Source organism: Daldinia loculata (assembly GCF_022478755.1).
Source record: "Daldinia loculata strain CBS 113971 unplaced genomic scaffold F4817scaffold_7, whole genome shotgun sequence".
NCBI lineage: Eukaryota > Fungi > Ascomycota > Sordariomycetes > Xylariales > Hypoxylaceae > Daldinia > Daldinia loculata.
Window position 1 is genome coordinate 377,531 of NW_026054861.1, and position 23,479 is coordinate 401,009.

General features: G+C 45.4%; 9 protein-coding genes and 1 non-coding gene across 10 annotated transcripts; 5 read left to right on the top strand and 5 right to left on the bottom strand.

The window, feature by feature from the left end:
* Positions 1-102: 102 nt before the first annotated feature.
* On the bottom strand, positions 103-1,239 carry F4817DRAFT_356725 (uncharacterized protein; the record flags this gene model as incomplete). The annotated part of the gene is made up of 3 exons (XM_049305825.1): positions 103-251; positions 308-868; positions 963-1,239. 3 exons carry the CDS (start codon positions 1,237-1,239, stop codon positions 103-105), a joined length of 987 nt encoding a protein of 328 aa, XP_049162177.1.
* A 735-nt stretch (positions 1,240-1,974) lies between these two features.
* Positions 1,975-3,806, bottom strand: F4817DRAFT_327756 (alpha/beta-hydrolase). Its single transcript, XM_049302083.1, has one exon. The coding sequence runs from the start codon at positions 3,399-3,401 to the stop codon at positions 2,226-2,228; it is 1,176 nt and encodes a 391-aa protein (XP_049162178.1). The 5' UTR covers positions 3,402-3,806; the 3' UTR covers positions 1,975-2,225.
* A 429-nt stretch (positions 3,807-4,235) lies between these two features.
* F4817DRAFT_327758 (aspartyl-tRNA synthetase) lies at positions 4,236-7,556 on the top strand. Its single transcript, XM_049302084.1, has one exon. It carries the CDS (start codon positions 4,596-4,598, stop codon positions 7,332-7,334), a length of 2,739 nt encoding a protein of 912 aa, XP_049162179.1. The 5' UTR covers positions 4,236-4,595; the 3' UTR covers positions 7,335-7,556.
* Positions 7,557-8,058: 502 nt separating this feature from the next.
* Positions 8,059-9,561, top strand: F4817DRAFT_356728 (polysaccharide lyase family 1 protein; the record flags this gene model as incomplete). The annotated part of the gene is made up of 6 exons (XM_049305826.1): positions 8,059-8,193; positions 8,254-8,406; positions 8,479-8,581; positions 8,618-8,838; positions 8,904-9,051; positions 9,107-9,561. 6 exons carry the CDS (start codon positions 8,059-8,061, stop codon positions 9,559-9,561), a joined length of 1,215 nt encoding a protein of 404 aa, XP_049162180.1.
* A 508-nt stretch (positions 9,562-10,069) lies between these two features.
* F4817DRAFT_t32 lies at positions 10,070-10,157 on the top strand. Its single transcript has one exon. It is a non-coding gene; the product is annotated as a tRNA-Tyr (tRNA).
* Positions 10,158-11,004: 847 nt separating this feature from the next.
* On the bottom strand, positions 11,005-12,021 carry F4817DRAFT_327761 (uncharacterized protein). The gene has a single exon (XM_049302085.1). It carries the CDS (start codon positions 11,759-11,761, stop codon positions 11,369-11,371), a length of 393 nt encoding a protein of 130 aa, XP_049162181.1. The 5' UTR covers positions 11,762-12,021; the 3' UTR covers positions 11,005-11,368.
* A 1,044-nt stretch (positions 12,022-13,065) lies between these two features.
* F4817DRAFT_261469 (uncharacterized protein) lies at positions 13,066-14,900 on the bottom strand. The gene is made up of 2 exons (XM_049299293.1): positions 14,710-14,900; positions 13,066-14,633 (listed from the first exon to the last, which is right to left on the bottom strand). The coding sequence occupies exons 1-2, from the start codon at positions 14,794-14,796 to the stop codon at positions 13,737-13,739; spliced, it is 984 nt and encodes a 327-aa protein (XP_049162182.1). The 5' UTR covers positions 14,797-14,900; the 3' UTR covers positions 13,066-13,736.
* Positions 14,901-16,835: 1,935 nt separating this feature from the next.
* Positions 16,836-18,245, top strand: F4817DRAFT_261490 (glutaredoxin). The gene is made up of 2 exons (XM_049299294.1): positions 16,836-17,701; positions 17,755-18,245. Exons 1-2 carry the CDS (start codon positions 17,197-17,199, stop codon positions 18,078-18,080), a joined length of 831 nt encoding a protein of 276 aa, XP_049162183.1. The 5' UTR covers positions 16,836-17,196; the 3' UTR covers positions 18,081-18,245.
* A 691-nt stretch (positions 18,246-18,936) lies between these two features.
* On the top strand, positions 18,937-19,698 carry F4817DRAFT_368535 (uncharacterized protein; the record flags this gene model as incomplete). The annotated part of the gene is made up of 1 exon (XM_049307253.1): positions 18,937-19,698. One exon carries the CDS (start codon positions 18,937-18,939, stop codon positions 19,696-19,698), a length of 762 nt encoding a protein of 253 aa, XP_049162184.1.
* A 118-nt stretch (positions 19,699-19,816) lies between these two features.
* F4817DRAFT_368536 (uncharacterized protein) lies at positions 19,817-20,236 on the bottom strand (the record flags this gene model as incomplete). The annotated part of the gene is made up of 1 exon (XM_049307254.1): positions 19,817-20,236. The coding sequence occupies one exon, from the start codon at positions 20,234-20,236 to the stop codon at positions 19,817-19,819; it is 420 nt and encodes a 139-aa protein (XP_049162185.1).
* Positions 20,237-23,479: the final 3,243 nt, after the last annotated feature.

Sequence of the window (23,479 nt, forward strand, 5' to 3'; positions counted from 1 at the left end):
ATCATTAATGGATATATCCTCGTTGCTTTACGTTGTCTATGTTCGTGACTAGATTCCATGCGTGTATCATAATAGTACAATCTAATAATATATGTTTATGCCTCATGAATCCAACGGCTTTTCACTCTCCTGTTTGCTCCGCCGTCGCAAGTCATCCAGCCAACGTTTCTTTTCGACCCTCAGACTCCTACGCGTCCATATTATCGTGATGAACGTCCAGATAGTGGTAAAAGCTAATGGTGCTCCCCAACCTATGAACTTCATGTTAGTAAGGGGTTACGAGGGATTGGAGGACATTGTAATTTACCTATGCCGTACGCTATTTCTTGGGGAATAGTCCACACAACCACCAAAGACCCGACTCCGACAATCATGGATCCAACACCCCAGAACCAGTTCAGGCCCCTAATCAATGTCCTGAAATGTTTACTAACTTTATATCTACGCAGTACTCTCTGTCTATACGTCTTCCCTGCGCCGCCATCGACAGCTACGACATCTTCTATGAATGTCAATAGCACAGGTGGTATGGGCGCTCCCTTCGGAGTCGAGCTGACCTTGCACGTGGTGGGCATATTCCTGGCTTCCATCCAACCCGTAGCGAGGGCGAGAGAGCCTACCTCGATGAAGAATAAGGGTAACGGCATGGCCAGCGGGCGGACTAACGGCTCATGGGGAATGGATGCGCCGATTAGAATTCCCGTCATAACTGTATAGCCTATAGATAGCGTCGTGTGTGTGAAGTCAAAGCGCCAGCGCTTGCCGTCTAGCGGCCGGTACGTATCATCTTTTAGGATCAGTCGCCATGAACGATGGGCGAACTCGAGACCAGAGACGATGCCAAAGAATGAAGTAATAATTGCGAAAACTGGCTCTATGTGTAAGCTCGTCACTATGTCCCGTTCATAGAAGCGCTAGATATAAATATAGGGAAATAAGGCAGCGGAGTAGAGGATACTTACGAATACCATGTCTCAGCGTCGTATAGTACCATAGCGGATAGAACAGAACAATCGGCAAGATGCTTCCTTCGAGGACCAGAAGTCCCCCAATTAAGAAGAGTTTCTTCTTGTGCTCTAAGAGCTGATAGTTCAGTCGCGGTAGGCCGGGCAGCTCCTCGCTTGGATCCTTGCTCGCGGCCGCAGACGAAGCGGATGAATCCGGAGGCTCGTCCGGACCGGACAACGCTGGAGGCGGGTCTAAATCGGCGTTCCCATTTTCCAAGTCATTGCTAGCCATATCGTGACTCATCAGTTACCGAAATCTGGAGAAGCGACAATAGAGGTTGTTAGGTTATTAGGTTATTATGTCTATAGCCGAACTGGCACAATCATTTGATCATTTACTACCTGTGAATAGAGTCCCAATTCTATGGGAAGTAGTTGATCCCATTTCTGGAGAATTTTGGAATGGCACCATGATATTGATAGGGTCGGGTGTAGACATTGTATTATCAATCGATCTCAAAAATTGATAGGTTAATAGGAAGACTGACGAAAGCCCAGAGGACAGCGATGACGTTGTTGATTCTGAGCCTCTGGGCAGGGATAGGTAATCCTTTAGGATCTTTTAGCTGACCAGTCTTAAAGATAAACTCCGACAGGGCTTGGTTCTAATCCTTGCAACTTGGTATAATATGCACAATTCGGATACTATAGTTTAGCAAATGCCGTAGGATTATACAATTAGGAATATATACATGCTACCTAGGTACCTATTAAGGAGAAGATCTGAAGGTGTACATAGATATGCAACAAAAGCGTCTATTAACTTACGGATGTACCCCTGTACTGCACGAGTAACGCTAGCCTTAAAACCCTAGCGCTACCCCACACCTAAAGCTACGGGATGACGTATCTACATAGACCCTTAGGATTTGGCCCGTTACGACGGAATTCAAGATATCTTGTCTTGAATCTGACATTGCACACCTTCATGATTTCATGCATCAATCTAATGGCCATTCAAATGATCGTTTTAATTTATCACATTTTTTAGGGTGTTATCCTAGATACAATAGAGATAATTTGTTATATTACGAGAATTAGTATCTTGCAGGCAGTCTTCGCGTACAATAATGAATGACGATTCATTACAGTAGGGTATCTAGTTTAATAGAGTTAGGCATCGTTCATCAATAATATTGATAATATACTTGACCATCAGCTTCTTAGTGGCTCGTTAAAACCAGATGGTGTGTAAAGTCTCAAGACAATCCGCTTCTTTCAGTCTGTGCTGCTCCCATCCTTGGGTTTGGGTTGCAGTAAAGGGGGTAGTTTTAAGGGAAGATGAAGGATCGAATGCGCCTCGTCTTCTTCAAAGATGTTCTTGAGCTTGCGACAGCATTCACCATACAGCTTCTCCGACTTCTGTGGGGGGTTCATTGGATTTGGTCCTTTATCCCATCCATGTGCTACGCCGGGTATCATAGTGTAAAAGACGTTCTTCGAAATAGGCGGATTCTGTAGTCGCTGAGCAAGCTCTTCGCCTTCGTGTAGCAGCATATCCCATTCGCACGTATAGAATATTATATTATGAGGCAGGCCTTCGATCAACATCTCGTCCGACGCTTTCGAGGGTGATAGACATGGATCAGCAAGGTCTAATTCGGGAGGAAATAGATACGACGCGTCAAATAGATTCGTCAAGGTCGGCGGGAGAGTAGCTTCGGGACGGAGCGCAGAGGCTCTGCGTTCGGCACGAGTCAGTGTATAGTCGGTGATTGGATACCAGGTTGCGACAGCGAGAATACGATACTCGGGAAGTTCCACAGTCTTTCCATGTTCGAACAAACGGATCGGCGCCGTGAGGGCGATGTTGCCGCCTGCTGAAAACCCCGATGTTGCTATCCTATTGCTATCGAGTCGAAGCTTCGCTGCATTATTGATGATATATAATAATGCGTCTACTCCGTCATCAACGGCGGTAGGGAATGGGAATTCTGGCGCTAATCGGTAGTCTACTGATACGAAAACCGCGTGACACTTCTCGAGTACGAAGCGAGCGAATCTTGCATCGTCCGATGCGCTACCCAATGTGAACCCTCCTCCATGGAAATTTACAACGACTGGCCATTTGTCGCTCTTTGGATCCTTGTTGTAACCTTCGGGTAGATAAAATTGGAGATTAAATTGACCTTTCGTGGTTGATATGGTAGAAGGAATCGACTTGACGAAGTCTGGATTTGGTGGTCGCGGAGAAGCGAGGAAGTGTAAACTCATTCCAATGCATTGTAAAGACCTCCACCAGCCGGCGGTAACTCGGAGAGAGAAACGTGAGGGCGGAGCTCCTGTCTTATCCTTTGCTTTGCGCGGTCTCTTATTAGGAGGCAACGGAACCTCAGGTAAATTTTCTTCCGGATTACCCTTCGAGGGAACGGGTATCCCTTCAACCGTTTGCATTTTGGAAGGTATAGAATAGGTCGCGTAAGAATCAAGTCTCTAGTAATATACTTCTAACAGTCTTTCTAGATTTATTTAATCATTTGCTTGTCATACGAAAAAGAATGTAGTAAAAGTAAGGTAAGGTAGTTAGACGAGGGTCGATGGTAATTCGCCGTGTTATTGCCGGCAAGTGATGGCATTAGAATCTTTAAGTACTGTACACATCAAATCTGATATGATATCGAATTTGAGTGCCATGGTAGAAGTCTTTAGTTGCAAATTATCTGAAACGACATGTCGGGATTTGCATAAACGGATAGGCAATTCATGTCACACGATACCTACAGTAACAGTATTTCGGAATGCACCGTCTTGCCAATATGACGTTTGCCACTTAGGACCTTGACTATCAACCCTTGATCCTTGCCCGGACCTTAGGTACCTGATCTGTCAGTGTATTTAATCTGTGGCGCGAATGTGGCAAGTAGTGGACGCCACGAGACAGACGAGCAACAACATCAATCAAATGGACGAGATCGAATTGTCGAATCCGAATGTTTGGTGTCATGATGTCATGATTCTCATAGACCCACAAAAAATACCGTGAACTTAGATCACCAATGGCACCTTCGCTGGCACCAACCCCTGCACTAATACGCCTACGAATAGCAAAATCGCCAAATAGGGATAGATGTAGAGGGTATCACAAACTTTAATTGGCTATCATTACCCATGCAAGCCCGGTCTATTTGCTCCGGGTGGAGACTCCGAGGTAGTTGATTTCGTCACAGATACAAAGTCGGGCATAGACAGAGCTGGGAATTTCATACATATTTTCAGTAACTGTACCTAGGTATCTTCATTCACATGCCCGTCCATGCCGAATTCTAGCTAGCAAACACTAGAAGAATCTACAGAAAGCAATAAACAATAAACCGTCTACTGTCAATCAGGTTTCTGCCAAGATTTTTGTTATATTAGGTACTTACTTGCCAGAGAGTCCATTGCTTCTTAAGTAGCACCCAACAGATTTTCCGTTGGATCTAATAATCTACTGTGTACCACTGACCTCATCATATATTATTTTCTTCTCCAAGCGCCGTCTTATACATTAGGTAGTCAGCACTACATCTCCACAGACAACTACACAACTTTGATCCCATACCCCCGTCTAGAAACTTCCCCACTGAGATACCCAACCGTGATAACAATATGCCTTCGATTAGCATGAAGAAACCTCTTCTCCTACTGAATAGGGTTATTGGGCATTCGTCAGCCAAGAATCATATCACCAAAATCCATCTTGGCGACATAGATGCATTAAATGAAGAAGCAGATAAGAAGCATTTAAGGGCCTTGTATGAGAAACGAGCCAAGAAAGAGTTACAAGAAGAAAACCGGCGATCGCTACAACAAAAGCGTAAGGAGGAAGAGCTGGCGGCATTATCTAGTGAGCCACCAGAGTTACGATCAAGCTATGGCACAATCACCGAAGAGAGCATGCCGCCTTCTTTTCTACTCGAGCATTTGTCAACCGACCACATTGGGCAGACTATCAGCTTCAATGCCCGGATTCACCATGTGCGATCTGTAAGTGCGAAATTGGCTTTCATATTGCTACGCCAGCAGGTCGATACCGTACAAGGTGTTCTACAAGCTCGGGAGGGAGTTGTGTCCGAGAAGTTCGTACGATGGGCCGAGCATCTTAATACCGAATCCGTAGTACACATTCGAGGTACTATACGCAAACCACCAGAACAAATTAAAACCTGCAGTATACATAATCTCGAGATCCTCATCGATAGCATGCACGTCGTTGTGCCAGTCGAGGATCCTATACCCATTGATGTTTACAACATGGAGCAAGTGGAGGAAGATGAAAACAGCCATGAGAAGCAGTTAGCGGCCTCAAATCGTGTTCGCGTTGCGAACCGACTAGTTTTCCTCCGAACACCCGTTATGCAGAGCGTCTTTCGCATCCGATCAGGTATATGTAATATATTCCGATCTTCTCTGGAGGAACAAGGATTCATTGAGATCCAAACTCCCAAACTTCAACCAGCCGCGACCGAGTCTGGTGCAGAAGTCTTCAGGGTTAACTATTTTGGAAGAACCGCATTCTTGGCGCAGAGCCCGCAATTGGCGAAGCAGGCGGCAATTTCCGCTGATTTCGGCCGTGTCTTCGAGATTGGGCCTGTTTTCCGAGCTGAAGATAGCAATACCCACCGACATCTGACAGAGTATACCGGTTTAGATCTGGAAATGGTGATTCAAAAGGACTACCACGAAGCGATGGATGTAATTGACGAGATGTTGAAGGCCATCTTCAAAGGTGTTTACTCACGGTACCGCAAAGAGCTTGAGAATATCAAGACGAGGTTTCCCCATGAGGATCTAGTCTGGCTGGAACAGACACCTCGTCTTTCATTCAAAGAGGGCGTCCAATTATTAAATTCGGCTGGGTGGACGGATGATAATGGAAAGCCAGCTTCTGAGAACGAGGACCTCGGGACTCGTGCAGAGATCCGACTTGGCCAGTTGGTCAAAGAGAAATATGGAACTGACTACTTCATTCTCGACAAATTCCCAGCATCGGCACGGCCATTCTATACGCATTTAGACCCGGACGATGAGACGGTAACTAACTCGTTCGACATATTCCTTCGTGGTCAAGAAATTACAACAGGAGGTCAAAGAATCAACAACCCAAGAGTCTTAGCTGAGAGAATGAAGAAAGCCGGAGTAGACCCAGAGGGTATGGAAGAGTACATGCAAGCCTTCGAATGGGGTGCGCCGCCGCACGCGGGGTGTGGTATCGGTCTCGAGCGCGTGTTATTCTTGCTGTTGAATCTGGGAGACGTCCGGAACGCCACCTTATTCCCAAGAGATCCGAAATCCCTTCCTGCGAAGAGACATGATCAAAATGGCAAGGTTCCGTTCCCCGAGGCCGACACCATCCGATACGCATTCGAAGGAGAACACGACCACGTCCATCTACCTGATCTGGACAAGCTTATCGTAAACTATGGTGATGCTACGAACACTTCCTGGCTCGACGAAAGGTACAAGGTCTGGCGGGATGTGGATACCGGAGCAGCTGTTGGATACGCCGAGGAGAACGGATACGCAATGATAATGGGCAACCCACTTTGTGATCCACGTCAGTATCCTATCGTCATCAGCTCTTTTCTCAAATACCTGAAAAAAAGCGAGGATCTACGGCCTATCTGGATCCTGGTCTCCGCACAGGTCGAAGAGATCCTTGGCGCGAAGCTCGGATGGAGGACACTAACCTGTGTGGCCGAAGAGCGCGTAGATATGGAAAATGTAGGCAAGGTGACCAAGAAGGAGCGCCAGGCCCAGAAAGCTGAGATTAAGATACACGAAACAGCACTTGGTCAGCCGGTCCCCGACAGCGTAAGGGAAAAATGCGACAAACGCATTGTCGACTGGAAGGAGAGCCGCAAAGGCCGAAAGCAGGTTCACATTACCGAAGTCCAACCCTGGATATCGATGGCACACCGGCGCTATGTGTGGGCCGAAGACAAGACTGGAGAAATCGTTGGCCTTGTCATCTTGCACCGCCTCTCCCCCGAGCACGGATACCAAATCAAGTTTGCGCTTGACTTCCCCGGCTCTCCATCCGGTAGTATCGAGGCGCTCATCTCCCACGCCATCCAAAGTTTAACAGCCACAGGGGTTAGCAGTGTGACTTTCGGTGCTGGTGCTATGGATGAGCTTCTCATCGGGAGCAACCTAAACGGCATCAAAGCCAAGCTACTAAGCCGCACATATAAGACAGTCGCGCAGCAACTAAAATTAGTGGCAAAGAGCGAATTCAGAGAAAAATTCGGCGTGAAGTACGACCCGGTTTACATCTGTTACCCATTCATGGGCCTGGGAGTCTCTGGCGCTAGGACACTGATTAAGTTCTTCGAGGACGAGATGTAAAGGCGATATTAGTTTGCAGTCGCGAGATATAATCACTTTTGCTGTTTTCCTTTGTTGTTATGATATGGCACGGCTTGGCGCGGAAACATTTTCAGTTCGATACCAGGGTAGATGATCTGGACGCACTTCATGAGTATTTTCTTGATGATGATAGATACCCATTGTGGACAATAAATATTGGGCGACTTAATGATAGAACATAAGTATAATAAAGAAGACCCCTAATTCAATGACTTGAAAGTTAATCGTTGCCATGACTTCTATTTAATAAGAACTACGACGCCTCAATGAGTCCAGCTATTGTGGTAAAAAGATCGTATAGGTTTATATTGTGGCCTAAGTGGAGATTCTTCGAAACAGAATTCAGCTTATTAGAGAGATCTTAAGCTATTACATGGCCGTTTTCTCGCGTGGAGCTCCGGTGGCATCGCCCTTCAATCTCGTATAAGTGGTGTACAAGTTTAGCCTGCACCGGAGCCAGGGGTCCGCTCAATGCATGCGACTCACCCCGGCCGTTCTACCCAATCTTGACAACGGTACCGTCCTACCATGCCATGGCGGCGGGTTATTCCCCACGTGTCCTTAATAGGGGCCGGGAAATTTACAAGCGATAGAGTAACTGCTCGGTGTGTCGGGTTAAGTACATTAACTACCCAATACCCCCCCTATGCTGTAAGTATTCTCAAAGTGATCTTCTCAAGCAGTGAGATACTCGTTTGCAGCTATGGTCGTCCTCAAATCCCTAACTATAGCCTGCCTGGCTACCCCCATTCCGAACGCCTCGGCACTTCTCGCATTTCCCGGGGCTGAAGGGTTTGGCCAAAACGCGGTTGGTGGTAGAACGGGGTCGGTTTACCATGTCACAAACTTGAAGTGAGTGTGGTTGCGCATGTCTGTAAATTCAGTATTCTCATACAAGGTGATTGGCGACTCTGGGGAAGGATCCTTCCGCGATGCCGCGTCGAAGTCAAATCGCATTGTCGTCTTCGACGTTGGCGGAACCGTTAAAATCACCGAGCGGGTCGTAGTTTCGAAGAATATTTATATTGCTGGTCAGACAGCCCCAGGCAATGTAGGTCCTTGAAATATCTATCCGCTACGGATATATAGAGTATGTTTCATCCCGTGCTAATAGTTCTATAAGGGAATCACGATCTACGGCAATGGCCTATCGTTCTCCAATGCTAACGACGCCATCGTGCGTTATATCCGATTCCGTATGGGTAAAGGCGGCGATTCTGGCAAAGGTGCTCTTCCATCCCACAAGGATAGTTCATAATCAGATCATGTGTCGGCCACCTGGGGCCGGGACGAGACTTTTTCTATAAACGGAGCCGTGCACAACGTAACGGTACAGAACACGATCATCGGTCAGGGCCTACAAACCCACTCATGCGGTGGACTGATGCAATCAGACTTTGGTATTAGTCTCTTCAGAAACCTGTACATCGACAACAAGACGAGAAACCCCAAGGTCAAGGGCATGAACGATTTTCAAAACAATGTGAGCTTTACCAAGTGTGCCATTGGGTACTCGATAGACATACCAGTTACTAAACAACTCATCAGGTCGTTTACAACTGGGGAGGTGGTGGTGCTTACATCGCTGGCGACAGTGACGGTCAGAGCTATGCCAACATCATCAACAACTATTTTATCTCCGGGCCCAGCACGAGCGTATCCGCATTCACGCGGGGAAACGCCAATTTCCACGGCTGTAAGTGTACTGGCAAATGCCATGCTTCCAAGCAAATGCTCACCTTGTTACCTAGACGTATCGGAGAACTACTACGACAGCAATAAAGATGGCACGCTCAATGGGTCTCCCCTCTGCGTCCAGACCAGCTGTTACAGCGACATGGATATCCAGAAGACGCAGTTCGACTATCCAGGCCCAGAACGTCTGATGGCGGCGCCCGATGCCCTGACCTACGTCCTCAGCAACGTCGGTGCCAACTTCCCTGGGCGCGACGAGATCGACAAAGGTCTCGTGGCGGAAGTGCAGAGCTTCGGCAAGAAGGGCGAGCTGATCAGCGCTGAGAACGCGGGCTCTTTGGATAACTCGAAAGGAAACGTGGCGACGGACACGGATGGAGATGGGATTCCGGACGTGTACGAGGATGCACATGGGTTGAATTCTCGAGATGCAAGCGACGCGATGAAGATTAGTAGTTCTGGATATGCGAATATTGAAGTGTATCTTAACTCTCTCGTCCCCTCTTCATAAAGGGCAAAAAAAAGGAGCAACATGTCAATTAGAAGTTTGAAGTAGCAATTTGCATATGACGAGAATCTTGCCAAAAGCCATTGAAGTTTATAATCATGAACCCAATGCAATTATTGCATCGGTAGATTTCCTCAGGCGAAGTCACGTTATAAATTGAGAATTTATCACTAGAACTCATATCCTTTGTGTACCTGAATTCAATTACCATGATGTTTCTCATGCAGCCGAGAAGACAATTAACTGATTCAACCGATTGCTTCATTATTGATTACCTAAGGGACGTACTTGAGTACTAGTTACATGGTACAATGAAAAAAAATATGAAAGAAATTATATATGCACGAGCCATTTCTGACATTTCACTATTCCTAATTGGGCAAAGAACGAACATTTCTGCGCACATTTTACTAACTATGGAATATAACCCATTGTAAAATCCATCGACATCACAGCAACTATCCCTCGGAAGGAAGCCCACTTCCTTCCGTGTATTTGCAAAAGCACGCCCCCCTTGGTGGTGTAGTTGGTTATCGCGTTCGGCTGTAATTGATAAGATTGTTACCGAAATGTCGCCGGTTCGATTCCGGCCCGAGGGATCATAACTTTTTGCTATTTTTTCAAATTGTATGTTACTTTTTTCACTTTCCCTCATATCTGGTCTGTATTTGCGTTGCACGCATATATTCTGAGCTGTTAGTTTTATTATTTCCTTCAACTATTCACTTTAGCATCAACAAGCTTGTTCGCATTGTCATTTAGCAATTTTCTTTGCCCAAATCTTTTCCCCAGAGTCTTTCTTGCTCAATTCCCCTCCAGACCATTATTTTACACCTAAGGTGTTGTTCCTGTAACCTCTAAAGTATTTGATTAGCACATCTTTCTTCATTGGTCACTTTTCAACGATAGCAACGCTTGTTAGGAACTCGAATCATTCCGTCTGGGTAATCAGGTGCAGATTCATTAGGTCCCAAGTACAACCCCTTTCCAGGAGTATATATGGGACCATCACAGAATGGGAATAGCCATCATATATTTGGTTAACTGAAAGTTTCTCGAGTCGTAACTTTTTTCCTTCTTGATCTACAGTATCGGTGAATCTTAGCCCCTAATGAGAATGCTAAGTTAAACATATTGTACCAGAAGCAAATGATGTCCTCTTAAACACGTGTATAATAGGTAAATATTTCATATACGGGAGGAAATTCCAGAGTTCTAAGTATTGTAACTGAGACAGTGCGAAAGTAGCAAGGCTTTGTTTGGTAAAGAAGACTAAAAGCACAGCATCGGAAAGTTGGATAGGGAACCGGCCTAAGCAGACGAGGTACCTATGAATTAGAATTCCATCTATTATATTTCCAATAGAGGACATGGTACTGTTAACAAGTACTACGATCTTTTATGAGCCTTTGTTACTTCACGGATTAGTATCGATTTCCAATGATATAGAGGTTTGAGACTGAAAATGGTATTAAGCGACTGTCCTAAAAGTGTATCCTACTCATCCAGCCCAGCCAAGATCGTCTTCAACATTACTACGAAGCCGTTGGCATTAATTTCAATCTTTGGTATCCATCCAATTCCAACACAAGTGCACACATCTGTTTTACCGCAGATGTCCTAGTCCCCCTATCTTCACCCAAGGGATCCATCCTGGCCCTATAGACCGAGCCCCACGAGTAACCCGAATCTCATTATCATTATTAAGCAAACCACCTGGAACCTATACCCCTTAGCAGACCCGGCTCATATATCCAGGCCGCAGATCACATCAAGGCAGATGTTTGGTATAGCCTCATCGTTTTTCACCTCACTTCCTTCCCTGTGTACTCGAGCTCATCAGACCGTAGTCAGTCGTCAGGTCTTCGGTCTTCTGGCCATGCTTTCGATCATACTTTGCTGTAGGCGAGTTCCCCATGTCTTTGAGGGTCTCTTTAATTCGTTGGCGCATCGACCGCTTTTGCTTGGTATCGCCGTGACTCTTTTCCTTGTCGTACGAATATGTGGTAGACTCTGAGTAAGTTGAGGCAGATGAGGGTTTGACGTCTGACTGTGTTTTTGCTTGTGTTTGCGCTTTCGACGACTGGTAATCGGCTAGCTGTCTCTTCTGGTCTTGGTGATGTGGCCAGATGAGTTCTGGGTTTGTCATCGCCAAAGACATCGAGACAGCTGCCGCTGACTTTCGATAGCAATCTTGGCACATTTTTATAAGGATGTAAGTTTTTCGTTACGGGTTTATAATGCAGGCAATGAGATAGTTGGTATTGAAGTCTTGTAGGATCTATTGGATAACTGCAAAATAGTATCCTGATAGTATAAGGATGATAGTGATGTTGATGAAGGATAGATACACTAACCAGCCTTAGAAGAAAGGCATCGGTCTTATACGAGATTCTAGTATGCCTATGACTAATAGGCAACTGCCATAGACAGAACAGGGGCTGGTGACGCAGCTTAGGCTTGATCATGTAGGCAGACTACTATGAGGCTACACAAAGGATTCACTTTTACCTGGTTGGTTAGAAGCAGTTCGTCTTAGTGATACTTGGCAACACAAGCAACAGGTAATAATACGCTTATACGCCCATTAGACGTAAGCTACCATCGAACAAGCCACAAATGCAGAATGAGAAGATGACTCTTACGGCGCAATGCTACCTAAGTACCTACATTTCATGGTTGCCTTATGATTAGCTATAGTAAAACTCCGGCCTGATTATAGGATAACAGTTATATCAGTTATATCATAGGCGTATCAAGCAAATAAGACTACGAATCTCTCCCTGTGTTGACGCGTCCAATCGTTAGGCTGCCAGATAATTCTTGTTAGCTAAGTCCCAATTGAACGGTCATCAGATCCTGGGTACCCGATCTGAATCCTTGTTTTATACGCCCTGCGAGATCGGATTCAATTTTCGTCTGCTGAAGTACGAAACAGGTAGATATACCTACGCGTCCTGGACCAACGAATACGCATCTCTTAATGCGGGAGCATACTAGAATAGGTAAAAGTAAATGAGGGGGGAGCTATCCCCAAATGTCTCCAAATGTTTGCTTAGAAATTGGGGGCCGTTGCCTTTCCACCGGGTGACTCACGCTAATATAGCTAATATACGCATGCAAGTATCAGCCAGACACACTATACCCCGGCCCGCTGCCGGCACCAACCGAGAATTAAATGGGCCCCCCGGAGCACCGTCTCTTAACTATCTGTATCACTAGTCTAATGCATGAAAGCGTGTCGTCTAGAATTTCCTCTTTTCATCTTAGTTACCTCAGCTTGGAATATTTTTTATACCGGTTTCTATTTGCGGTGAATATTCACGACTTGACTCACAGCCCTTAGTTGCTACGTGTAACACAGAGCATCGGGTAAGGCATTTTTGTTTGTAATCATAAATCATATGATAACACATCAAAGACAGGTCAACCAGATGACATATCAAATAGTATGTCATGAATACTGCGATAATATAAAAGACACGAAGTAAGCATGCGTCTTTAAATCACAGGTGTAGTTCAATTAGGTGCCTGGTACTCTAATCAAAATGCTTCCTTGGAATTACACTCTATCCTAAATCGCTTGTTACGCATTTTTATTTCAATTTTGGAGCAGATTATTCCCATAGTCATCAATTTAATAGGGATTGTACTTACGTTGTTTCTATTTATACAAAGTACAAAATACTCTATTATAGTAAAGATCCCCTAGGCAAATCAACCAGCCCCTAGGCTTTATCCACCAATATACATACATTGCACCATATTCGCCTCACCTGGGTATTTACCGGTAAACATGATTGAGCCCCGGATCCCCATGAGCCTCTATCTAAGCATCAACAAAACATCGTAGCCAGGCATATATAGTACATTTCACTGTATGCAATTCTTACAGGGAAGAAATGAATTCATCGCATCGACATCTGCTCCGGGCTCGCTATGCATGGTAGAAATCGGGGGAGGGGGGGTCTTAATATGTGAGGCCTGACACGCCTGCTTCCTCAAAATCGGTTGGCAAGCACAATACACCAATAACCTTGTGTACCATCCTGTCCAAATCAAAAACAATGGCCCCCACTCCTATACGCCAACCCTTATATACTGACGTACCAAGACCAAATCTAATCCCAGCCCTGATACTCGTCTTTATCCTGACCCCGACCCTTCTATGCTTGGTCTTACTCATCCTGGTCTTCACCCTCTTCCTGGTCTCCATTGTCGCTATCGTCAATATCTGCGGTGATCAAATACTTAGCGGCGTGTTGTGCCGCCTTGGTTCTGTTGCCCGGGGACTTGTGCAGTTCATTAAACCGACCAATCAGCACTGACTGCAGACTACACATAGCATCTTTGTCGCCGCACTCAAAACTATCGAGTTCGGCGATTCCGATCCTAGCGATATCATTGGTCATGGATTCCCATTCGCTGCCTCCCATGAAGTGAGCCCATGCATACCATGATCCATGTCGCAGAACGCATTCCTTGAAGACGGTAATACGCTCGTAAAAGACGGGATCTGAGAGGATCCAATCTTCGCGGGACTTGATAAAGCATGATCCCATCATATCTATCAGATAGTAGATCATGGTACAATCCTGTTTGGATAGGTTGCGAATGTATTCCTGTTGCGAGGGGCGTGCGGGATAGTTCGTATACGGATCCTTTAGACGAAAGCCCTCTACAAGATCACGCCCACCCCACCATCTCATGCATCGGCGTTCATACCATTGTACCCCAGGCGGTCCGCAAGGTGCATTGGCTGCAATATCTGCAATATAATCGCATTGTGCAAATGCACGGTACAGGAATGCACATAGTCGTTCTTGCTGAGGATTGGTGAGTTCTCCTAAGCCTGGTGGTGACTCAAGATTGAAGTGGGGAGAGGCCGTGAGAATCTCTTTGACTCGGGATTTCCGATTCTCTAACTCTAGAAGCATTCGAAAGCTTCCATGCTTAATTGGGCGTCGAAGATATAGCTCTGAAGAGAGCACATCACCAGGAGGTGGAACAGGGAAGTTTGCTAGGCGTAACTGCGACAATGAACGCTCATACGTCTTGAGGAGCATGTTGTTCTCCTGTATTATAGATTAGTTGGTTGTTTGTCTAGATATAAACGATTTAGATTTTCAAGGAGGTCGTAAAGAGACTTACCTTGCTTGTCTGGCAAAGCTTGAATAGAGACTTGGCGTCCAAATGCTGCGCGATCTCAAGGATCAGATCCTGTGAGAAAGTAGCCATGTTGGAATTGCAAATGATCTGCACCAGGAAAAGAGAAGAGCTCTGTGTACAAGGTAACGGAGGCGACCCTGTAAAGACTGACTGCTCAAGGAATGAATGGAAATAGTAATATGTGTGCTAAGGTTGCAGGAAAGGTGTTATGGGGAGGTAGCGAACACTTAGAAGTATTGTAACTATTTTCCAAATCATAACTTGAAGACAATGATTGTCAGTGATTGTCGACAACTCTTAGAGTACGGGTGGGATAATCGTCTGTTATGTATGTGTATGGTATCATTGATATTTGATATGAATAAGTCTGTTCCTTTATGTGCGGCGCTGGACACTCGGACACCTTGATGGGCAGGCTATTTTTGCAATTAGCTCTTCTGACATACCTGGCCGAAGAAGTAGCCATCAAGGTTTGTGTTGATTCGGTTGCTACTGCCATTGTCCTATGTATCCGTCTCTAAGACCGTGACTCTGATGTCGTGAAAGAATCACTTAGTCACTCATGAACGGGTTGAGATGAGATGGCTACAACTGTGGAGTGTGCGTACGGCTGTATGCTTAGTCATGTGGGGTGGGAGGGGGGGAGGTTCGTCCTTTCCTTTTGTCCCCAAACCTCATGGTCATAGCTGCTTCTTTAGCTCCGTCGGTACATGAGTACGGATGATTGCCAATTACCTATCCGGTGGAAAGAGCTAGGTGCCTCTAACAGAAGCACATAATTTAGGAGGTAGTCACCAATTTTGCTTGCGGTGCTGGGCAAGTGCTTCGTTCAATAGGAGACTTATTCAGCCACGATCACCAAACATTCGTTCGACCTCCGAGGTTGGCGGAAATACGAAGCTCTGCACTTGGTATTGTCGTGAAGATAGCTTATAGTAAATCCAAATCTGGGAGTTCGGTAATTCCGTAACAGGTATGTAAATCTATCATGTCATTTTATTAGTCTCTTATATGCGATGGAACTGTTTGTGTTGGCGTAGTAAGATCTTGATGTGATCGCTATGCTTACTAGCATAATATTCCATCCACGGCTATTGATCGATAGTTACTACCACAGCAAAGAAGATATCAGTAGCAGTGTTCTGTCCAATAAGCTTCGAGATTTTAGGAAGTCAATAGCTATGCGGCACTAGAATAGGAGGTACCAGGTATTCAACTGCGCGTAGCCATTACGGGGCCAGCCTTATTGTCCGTCCTGTAGCATCATGAAGTTGTACAAGTCCTCTCGACCTATACCATACGTGTCGATAGTTGCTAACGATTCTATCTTTATATTGAACGGAATAATATAAGAGGCCGGGATCGTATTGACAAGAGACGGATGAAGCTTTGTACAGGAGGAACTTTACCCCAGATCTGCGTTTGTTGCGTGGTGATGTACCGGTAAGATTTTGCTGTGCCAGACCTAAATTACCTATGCCCGAGTGTACCTAGGCAGGCAGACTAACCCCTTTCCTCTTGCAGATGAGGCTAAACTCGTAGCAGAAATTTTGCCTGGTTTTAAGAAACAGGTTAGTCTATTTCTAGTAATTAGCTTAGCAATTGATTATATTTCTTTTCTTTTAGCATATTTCTCAAATCACAAAAATGCCGATCTAACCAGGATCGCGGGGTCTAGACATGGTAAACTAGCACATACGTACATCAAGTACAGGGGATAGTACAGGGGATAGTACAGGGGAAGCATTCAAGAGTCCAGGCCGCCCGAGGCAAGTTTAAGTGTTTAAAGTTTGAACCAAAGCCGAAAACTACCTACACTTTCGTCATTCCTTGCAGCTTGCAGCTTGCAGCATCGCCATCTCCATCTCCATCTCATGTTTCAACTACCTGAGTCCATTCATTGATTTTCAATCCACCGTTTCATTCACACATCATTGGTACCAGTGGTATACGCGGCCACGTCTTGTTGCTTTGGCTCTCAATTATCAGTTCTCCAGTTCTCCAGTTCTCCAGTTCTCCTTACAATTGGACTAATTTAATAGCGTGTTGCGCTGAGGGTCGCATTTAGCCGCCTCCATTCGAGAAAAACTCTTGTCGACATCCAGTCTTTGCCAAATTTCCATTTCGGCCTTGCCAATCTTCGGAATATCCCCCGGTCTTCAAGTTTGCAACTCGTTTCGAAAGTTCTCTCTATACGTCACAATTCCAACCGTTTTGTTCCCGTTCTACCAAATTTTGTTCAAGCCGCCTGTTAATCGACGTTTTGGTGCGGGTACTAGCAGCGCGACGCCATTCAAACAATATAGAGGCATGTTTGCGCCGGTCGTCCGATAAACCCTTATACGCATCGTAATAAACACCAGGGTGCAATTCCTTTCGTTCAAGCATCCAATCGTGCACGTAATTCTCAAGCCGAGGAAAAATAACCGATCGAATTTCTCCAAGCGGCCTCGCACCCGTCAATTCACGATGCCTTCAGCTAGAAGAGTACGCCTCCTCATGATGGTAGTGCTAGCCGCTGTTATCACCACCTTATTCTTCACATCCCAGATGCGGTCGGCAATTCCCCACGACAACCGGACAGTACATGATTTCTTTGGCAAGACTATGAATGGCCTAGGACCCCAAAAGGGTCCTGGTCAAGTTGTGATGAGCGGCAAAGGAACAACTGTTGATTCGACAGTAAAAGACAAGGATGGGGATGGATCTGTCGACGAAGACGACGAGCAGTTGGCAAAGGAGATGGCCGATCGGTTACGTGCTGCCGAGCAGAAGGCCAAGGACTTAGCTAATGCTAAGGCACCACTAAAGCCAGATCCTCCGAGTGAGGTCATTGGTATAGGGAGTTCGGCTGGAGGGCAGAAGAAAGGCACTTCCCAGGGGAACTCAAAGGAGACAGACGAGGAGAGCGAAGAGTCAGAGGAAGATCGCGAAGTCGAAGCGACTCTTAATAATTTACTTAAGAAGTCATCCGGTAAGATCACTGCGTCGTTTGCCGCACTTGTCTTATTACTTACTTCCACTTAGTTGTTATTTTCTCGAAAACGTTCTGCCCATATTCTAAAAGGGCAAAGGGCGTCCTCCTCGAGAAATATTCTATCGACCCCGCCCCTTACGTTGTCGAACTAGATGAGCATCCCCTAGGCAAGCAGCTACAGGCAAAATTAGGTATTAAGACGGGACGCAAGACAGTGCCCAATATCATGATTAATGGTAAGAGTGTTGGGGGTAGCGACGAGATTGCCGAGCTAGACTCGAGAAAGACCCTCATTGACAAGTTTAAGTCTATGGGAGGGAAGCAGTTATCCATGAAGGAGCGATTCGTCGGGAACGCCAAAGAGAAGCAGGAGTAATGAAAGGCACATGCAGACACCTAAACAACGGTTTCTTCTCGGGATATCTTGGGGGTCACGTGAATACGGAACGCGGTAATACGGACAAACCGTTGTCATCTGCATGTATGGCGTTGGGGTCTCTTTTACTAAGTACTATTGTGTTGGGCATTTGGGTCTGGCACGGTACAAGACCAAGGCGTGGTCTTCGGCTTTTGCATTCTAGACTTACAGCTCTAGGACATTTCCCAGTGTATGTTAATGTGCTGAAGCACGTACATCTTGTGCCTGTATGAATATATATAGGTACGTATCCGGATAAGGCCTTCGAGCCGGCTTTCGAGGTCCATTTATGGAGCAGTCTTCATACGAACCGGTAAGCCAAGGTTTTTAGCCAAATATTCAGCTTGCGAAGAATGGTGTTGGAGATTAATGGCAACTGATGACGCAAAGATTGAGATGCGATTCCTCTTTGGTTCGTGACCGTAGCCCTCGCAATCGTAAATAGATCGTGATTGTAAGAGTGGTATGTATTGTACACATATCATATTTCCTATTCTTCCAATTCAAGCATGAGCCAAACGTGACTATATAATTCAAATAGAAATCGCTTAATAATCATTAGTTGTAATCAATTGATTTAGATACTACCTATTGTTAAAGGGCAACTAGCTGAAGATAGCTTCGCATTCGACCAGCATATACATCTACCCCTGAATGCGCTTAATCATACTAATTTCCCAACTTAACACTTAACAATCTTCCTTTCGCCTAGATTCTCTGCCATTACAACTCACAATAGAAAATTCACGTTTTTCTTTCGGTTTCTCTTTTCCCCTTCTTATTTCTCGTTATACTTCACGCACGTATATCCACGATGAAGGTTACCATCGGTCCAGCAACCTTTGCATCCATTTTTTGGCTTGCGGAAAGTGTTGGAGCAACACTTTCAAGGACCGGTAATATTACGCTTTTTGCTGATACTTTATGTCAGGAACCCGTCTACGTCAATTCTTTCATTCTCGGCTTCGACACCTGCGGAAAGGAGAATTCCGCCACCCCTTACCTTGATCCATTCCAGTCTTACATCTTGAACGAGAGGCCATGGTGTCAAAATGGTACAAGGCCATATTTCAACGTCTATAGCGACTCCACATGTCTTGACTTAACCACGTCAAATGAGCCTGGACCTTTTCGTGATGAGAATGCACAGCCTCGCTGCATAGCACCAGGAGATTTCAAGGGCATGGCCTTTATTTGTGATGGATTTGACGGGATTGAGGGCACTGCGGATGATACACCGACAGCTAAGGAGACACTGATAGATGGTCCTATATCTACTACCTCAAGAACGACTTCCATTCCGAGTACCACACCAATATCAAAATTTTCATCTACGCAAACTCCTTCCACTTCCTTCAGCACAGCATCCTTTAACAGTATCCCAACATCATCCCCGATACTTGAGGGCCCAACATCGAATCCAACAGTAACCGATAAAAGCCCCTCCAGTTCTTCTAACGCTTCCAGTAGCACATCAGCAGCACCAATTCAAACAAATATGGCAAAAGCGATAACAAACAAGGGGTTAGTTGTACATGTCGTATTGTTGATATCTGTTCTTAGAACTATACTGTAGAGAAATTTCAGGTCCGATATTCTTGAATCGAGTCAGTTTGATTGGCGACCCCAAAGACCAGCTTGCCAACATTGCAAGTCGCCATACATTTCTAACGTACTCATATCATTCCTTCTTGTTAAGGCGAGGTGACGATCTTTGTCGGCTTGCAATTATTCCCAACCCCAGGTCCCCCTTCAAGTTCCTTACAAGTCGTAAGCTGAAAGCGATAGGACTTGGAGGCGACCTTGCCAGAAATATCAATACACGGCGGGGCGCTACGGGATATCTCAGTGCAGTCTTGCTGGCATCCGCAATTGTTGTCTGGCGAATGCACTAAATAAGTACCGAGAAAGTCGGATCCGTGAAACTTGAGCGATTGACGACCACCTTCTCCTGTTAAGCAACCGGGATCGTTCACATCAACGGAGACGCCACAATTCTTCGTACACGACGTGTCGTCACAGAACTGTGCCCAAATTTTGCCTGCAGCAAGGTGCACGTTGATGGTGCCGGTCAGGAAGATTGCGGCTTTGGTAAAGGAGGTAAAGCGGACCATTTTCTCAGCAATAGTAGGTTAGGTATGATATAGAATGTATTACATAGGTACCTACCTAGGTAGAAAGCTTGTGATATTTGTAGAGTAGCTCTAAGAATTGTCCTGAGGCTTGTTTAGGGCTGCCATTTATAGATATCTGCGAACTTACGCGTCTGAATACGTATTGTTGTTACAATCAAGAAGACTCGTAACACATAAGGCGACCATTCAAACATCATTAACGCTTGTATCTTGTTATTTGAGTCTAGATCCTTCGTTCGTACTATCCACATAGTATAATTGAGGCCCCACGGAGTATTCGCACGTATAAATATGGGAACGAACAACGACGTCGCAATATCAATAACATATCAGAAGCTTGATAATATCATATAAGATCATATGGGAAGACCCTGTGGTGAAGTGAAATCCCAGAGGTTGTATATTGAACGCGCCCCTTACATACAAAGGATGAACTAGCATACGCCCGAAGCTCATCATGGAAACAATACCCTAATTTACCTATATTGAGGCCGTATTAAATGAATCGCTAGCAAGTTATATCCGAGCAAATAGTCTTAAAGCAAGCACCACATCGATATTCCTTACCTCCTTAACCTGCCAACCCATCATTAATGTTTTGATGTTCCTGCAATTGTCGAGACTACCTGGAAACACTTTCAAGAGCAACTGGGGCAACTAGAGAAAAAGGACAAACTGATCGAAAGCTTTTTACTTGACAGGACGCTCATATTTAAGATCTAGAACATCACTACCTGGATACGAGACTTTGTACCACGATTCTATATATAATTTTGTACCTACGTAGCAGACGTAAATCTGTATTAACTTGACGAAGGAGTTGTGCAAGAACCTGGTTACAAGATATAAAAGTAACACGGCCGTTATGTATTCAGAATTCATTTTGTATTTCGAGTTTCTCCTATGTCATAATGGGCAATCTACGGCGCAGTCAGATACAATTATACATAGGAAACTACCCTGATAGATCAAGATAAATATTGGCCACTCGAGCATTACTCGAACAGCCTACCTAGATCGTATATAGTAATATTTTGCTAATATAGCGTAGCTACCTCGTCGTCGAGCAACCCCTCGAGCTGATACTGTTAATTTGTAGGTTGCTTTTAACATATTTCTAGCAAGAGAAGCCATATACCCTTTATAATTAGCTAATGCTAAACATATTCCGCTTTCTGCCCAACCTATATTCAAGCTAGCCGCTACATAGATAGTTCACATAGATAGTTCACCAAGTAAAATATTGTTCATGATTTCGTTCTTGTAATAGCCAACGTATTGCTAACGCGGGGTGTTGTTAGGTTACCTAGGTAAGGTACCTAAGATATGCTAGATGAGGGATCGACTCGTGTACCTGCTTGGTGTCGACAGTACCTTTAGGGGTAGGTACTTTCTGAGGTAAGTGTTTAAATCTAGCAGTGAAAGATGATTCTAGGTACCGTACATGCATGGAAAGGATGTAGGTACATTTGATATGGGTACTTTGGGTAGGTAGTTTACGGGTAGATCAGGTGGGTTGGTAGGAACTACTAGGCTACTAGATGTGCTTGATGCAGGATCAGAATACATTAGGCCACTACCATTAGATCAGGATCCATTAGATCAGAACATATTAAATATATTAAAGGCAGTAACTTCTGTAGTAAATTTTGTTTGCGGTAGATCAATGGTGGCGAGCAGCCAATAGGAGTTGCTCGAGCACCTGCCAACCCAAGTATCACCAGTTTCTGCCTAGATAGGTACCCCTATGCAGAAGTTTCACTCTTAGGAAACAACTCTTGAAGATCATTTTACATAGATGAAAGCAACTGCCATGTTTGATATAATAGTTATTACCACAGCAACTAGAATCAGTACCTGCATTTTATTACTGCCCATGCTGATTCTGTTCCCTCTTTACCGCCCTGCCTATTTCTATTTAATTCTGACGAGTTTCCTCCCCCCCTACCATCTTCCTCTCCCTTACCATTTTATTTTATCCTCAACAGTCTTCAACCTCTACCTTCACTCTACCTTCTACCTTCTACCATACACCATACACCATACACCATACACCATACACCATACACCATACACCATGCACTACACAACACACTTCACCCTTCAACCCAAACAACAATAACTTCAACCAAGGTATGTACTCTTCCTTAACCCTCAACCTGCTTTACACTATAGCACCCATAACTCTCACCTAACACATATGCATGCCATGTCACTTATCATTACTTGAATTTCCCATTTTACACTTGCCTTCTGGCATTACATATTGCCCTGTATGGCACTAACCTACCCTCGGCCAACCTCACTCATCCCTTTAACTTTCCATCAAACCCCAAGTTTTCATATCCTTTCTTGCATCCCAGATGGTTTCGATACTAATTTTCTATATTTATCCTAGAACCATTCAACGTGACACTTCCTCTTCCTAGAATAGGTTAGGTATCCCCCTTAACCCGTTCTGCTAATGTTGATAGGTCTTTCTCAGTACGCGGGGGTCCTGTCTTTTTCTATAAAAACTGTTGAGCGGGAGCTGATGCACTGGCGAACTCTCACAGCCTGACATTTATGGGGGTGGCCTGTAGGCAGTCCATATGGACAACACTAACCCAATGTTGGATGCCTGACAGCCGTTGCTACGGTGAACGTCGGACGACAAGTCGTGCGTCGCGATATTCCCAGGTTGTCGCAGCGGAACAACTCCTTCGCACGCCGGCTATGATCACCTGAGGGAGCAATCCTGAAAGGTTCGAACTTGCTGTGATTTTCCACATCAACAACTGGGCGGGTCAGAGAGCTAGTAGTGCATTGGCTTTCTACCCGTCCTTTTATTTTCCCACTTCCCTTCGCAACGCACGAAGGACCTTGGGGGTCTTCTTGTGCGGAGGTTACTCTATCCATTGAGCTTGGCAACTCACTCGGGTATACCGACCAAAGTACAGTTGCGCCCTTCCAGGAGCCTTTTTTTCACGCCTAGGGGAGATACGTTGTGGGCTCCCCGAAGCCTCCTGCCGGTAACCGATTCGTTCGCACCGCGCTCTGCGACACGGTGCTTTCGGGAATCTCCTTGCTCGCAAGGATGACTGAAAGTGCCGTTAGAAAAAACATACCCGGGCTCTGTGATCTTTGCGTCGGACTCAGAGTGCTGGAGAGGTAGGGCCCCCATATGCGTACTTTACCAGGTGCGGGGGGGGGGGGGGGGGGGGGGGGGGGGGGGGGGGGGGC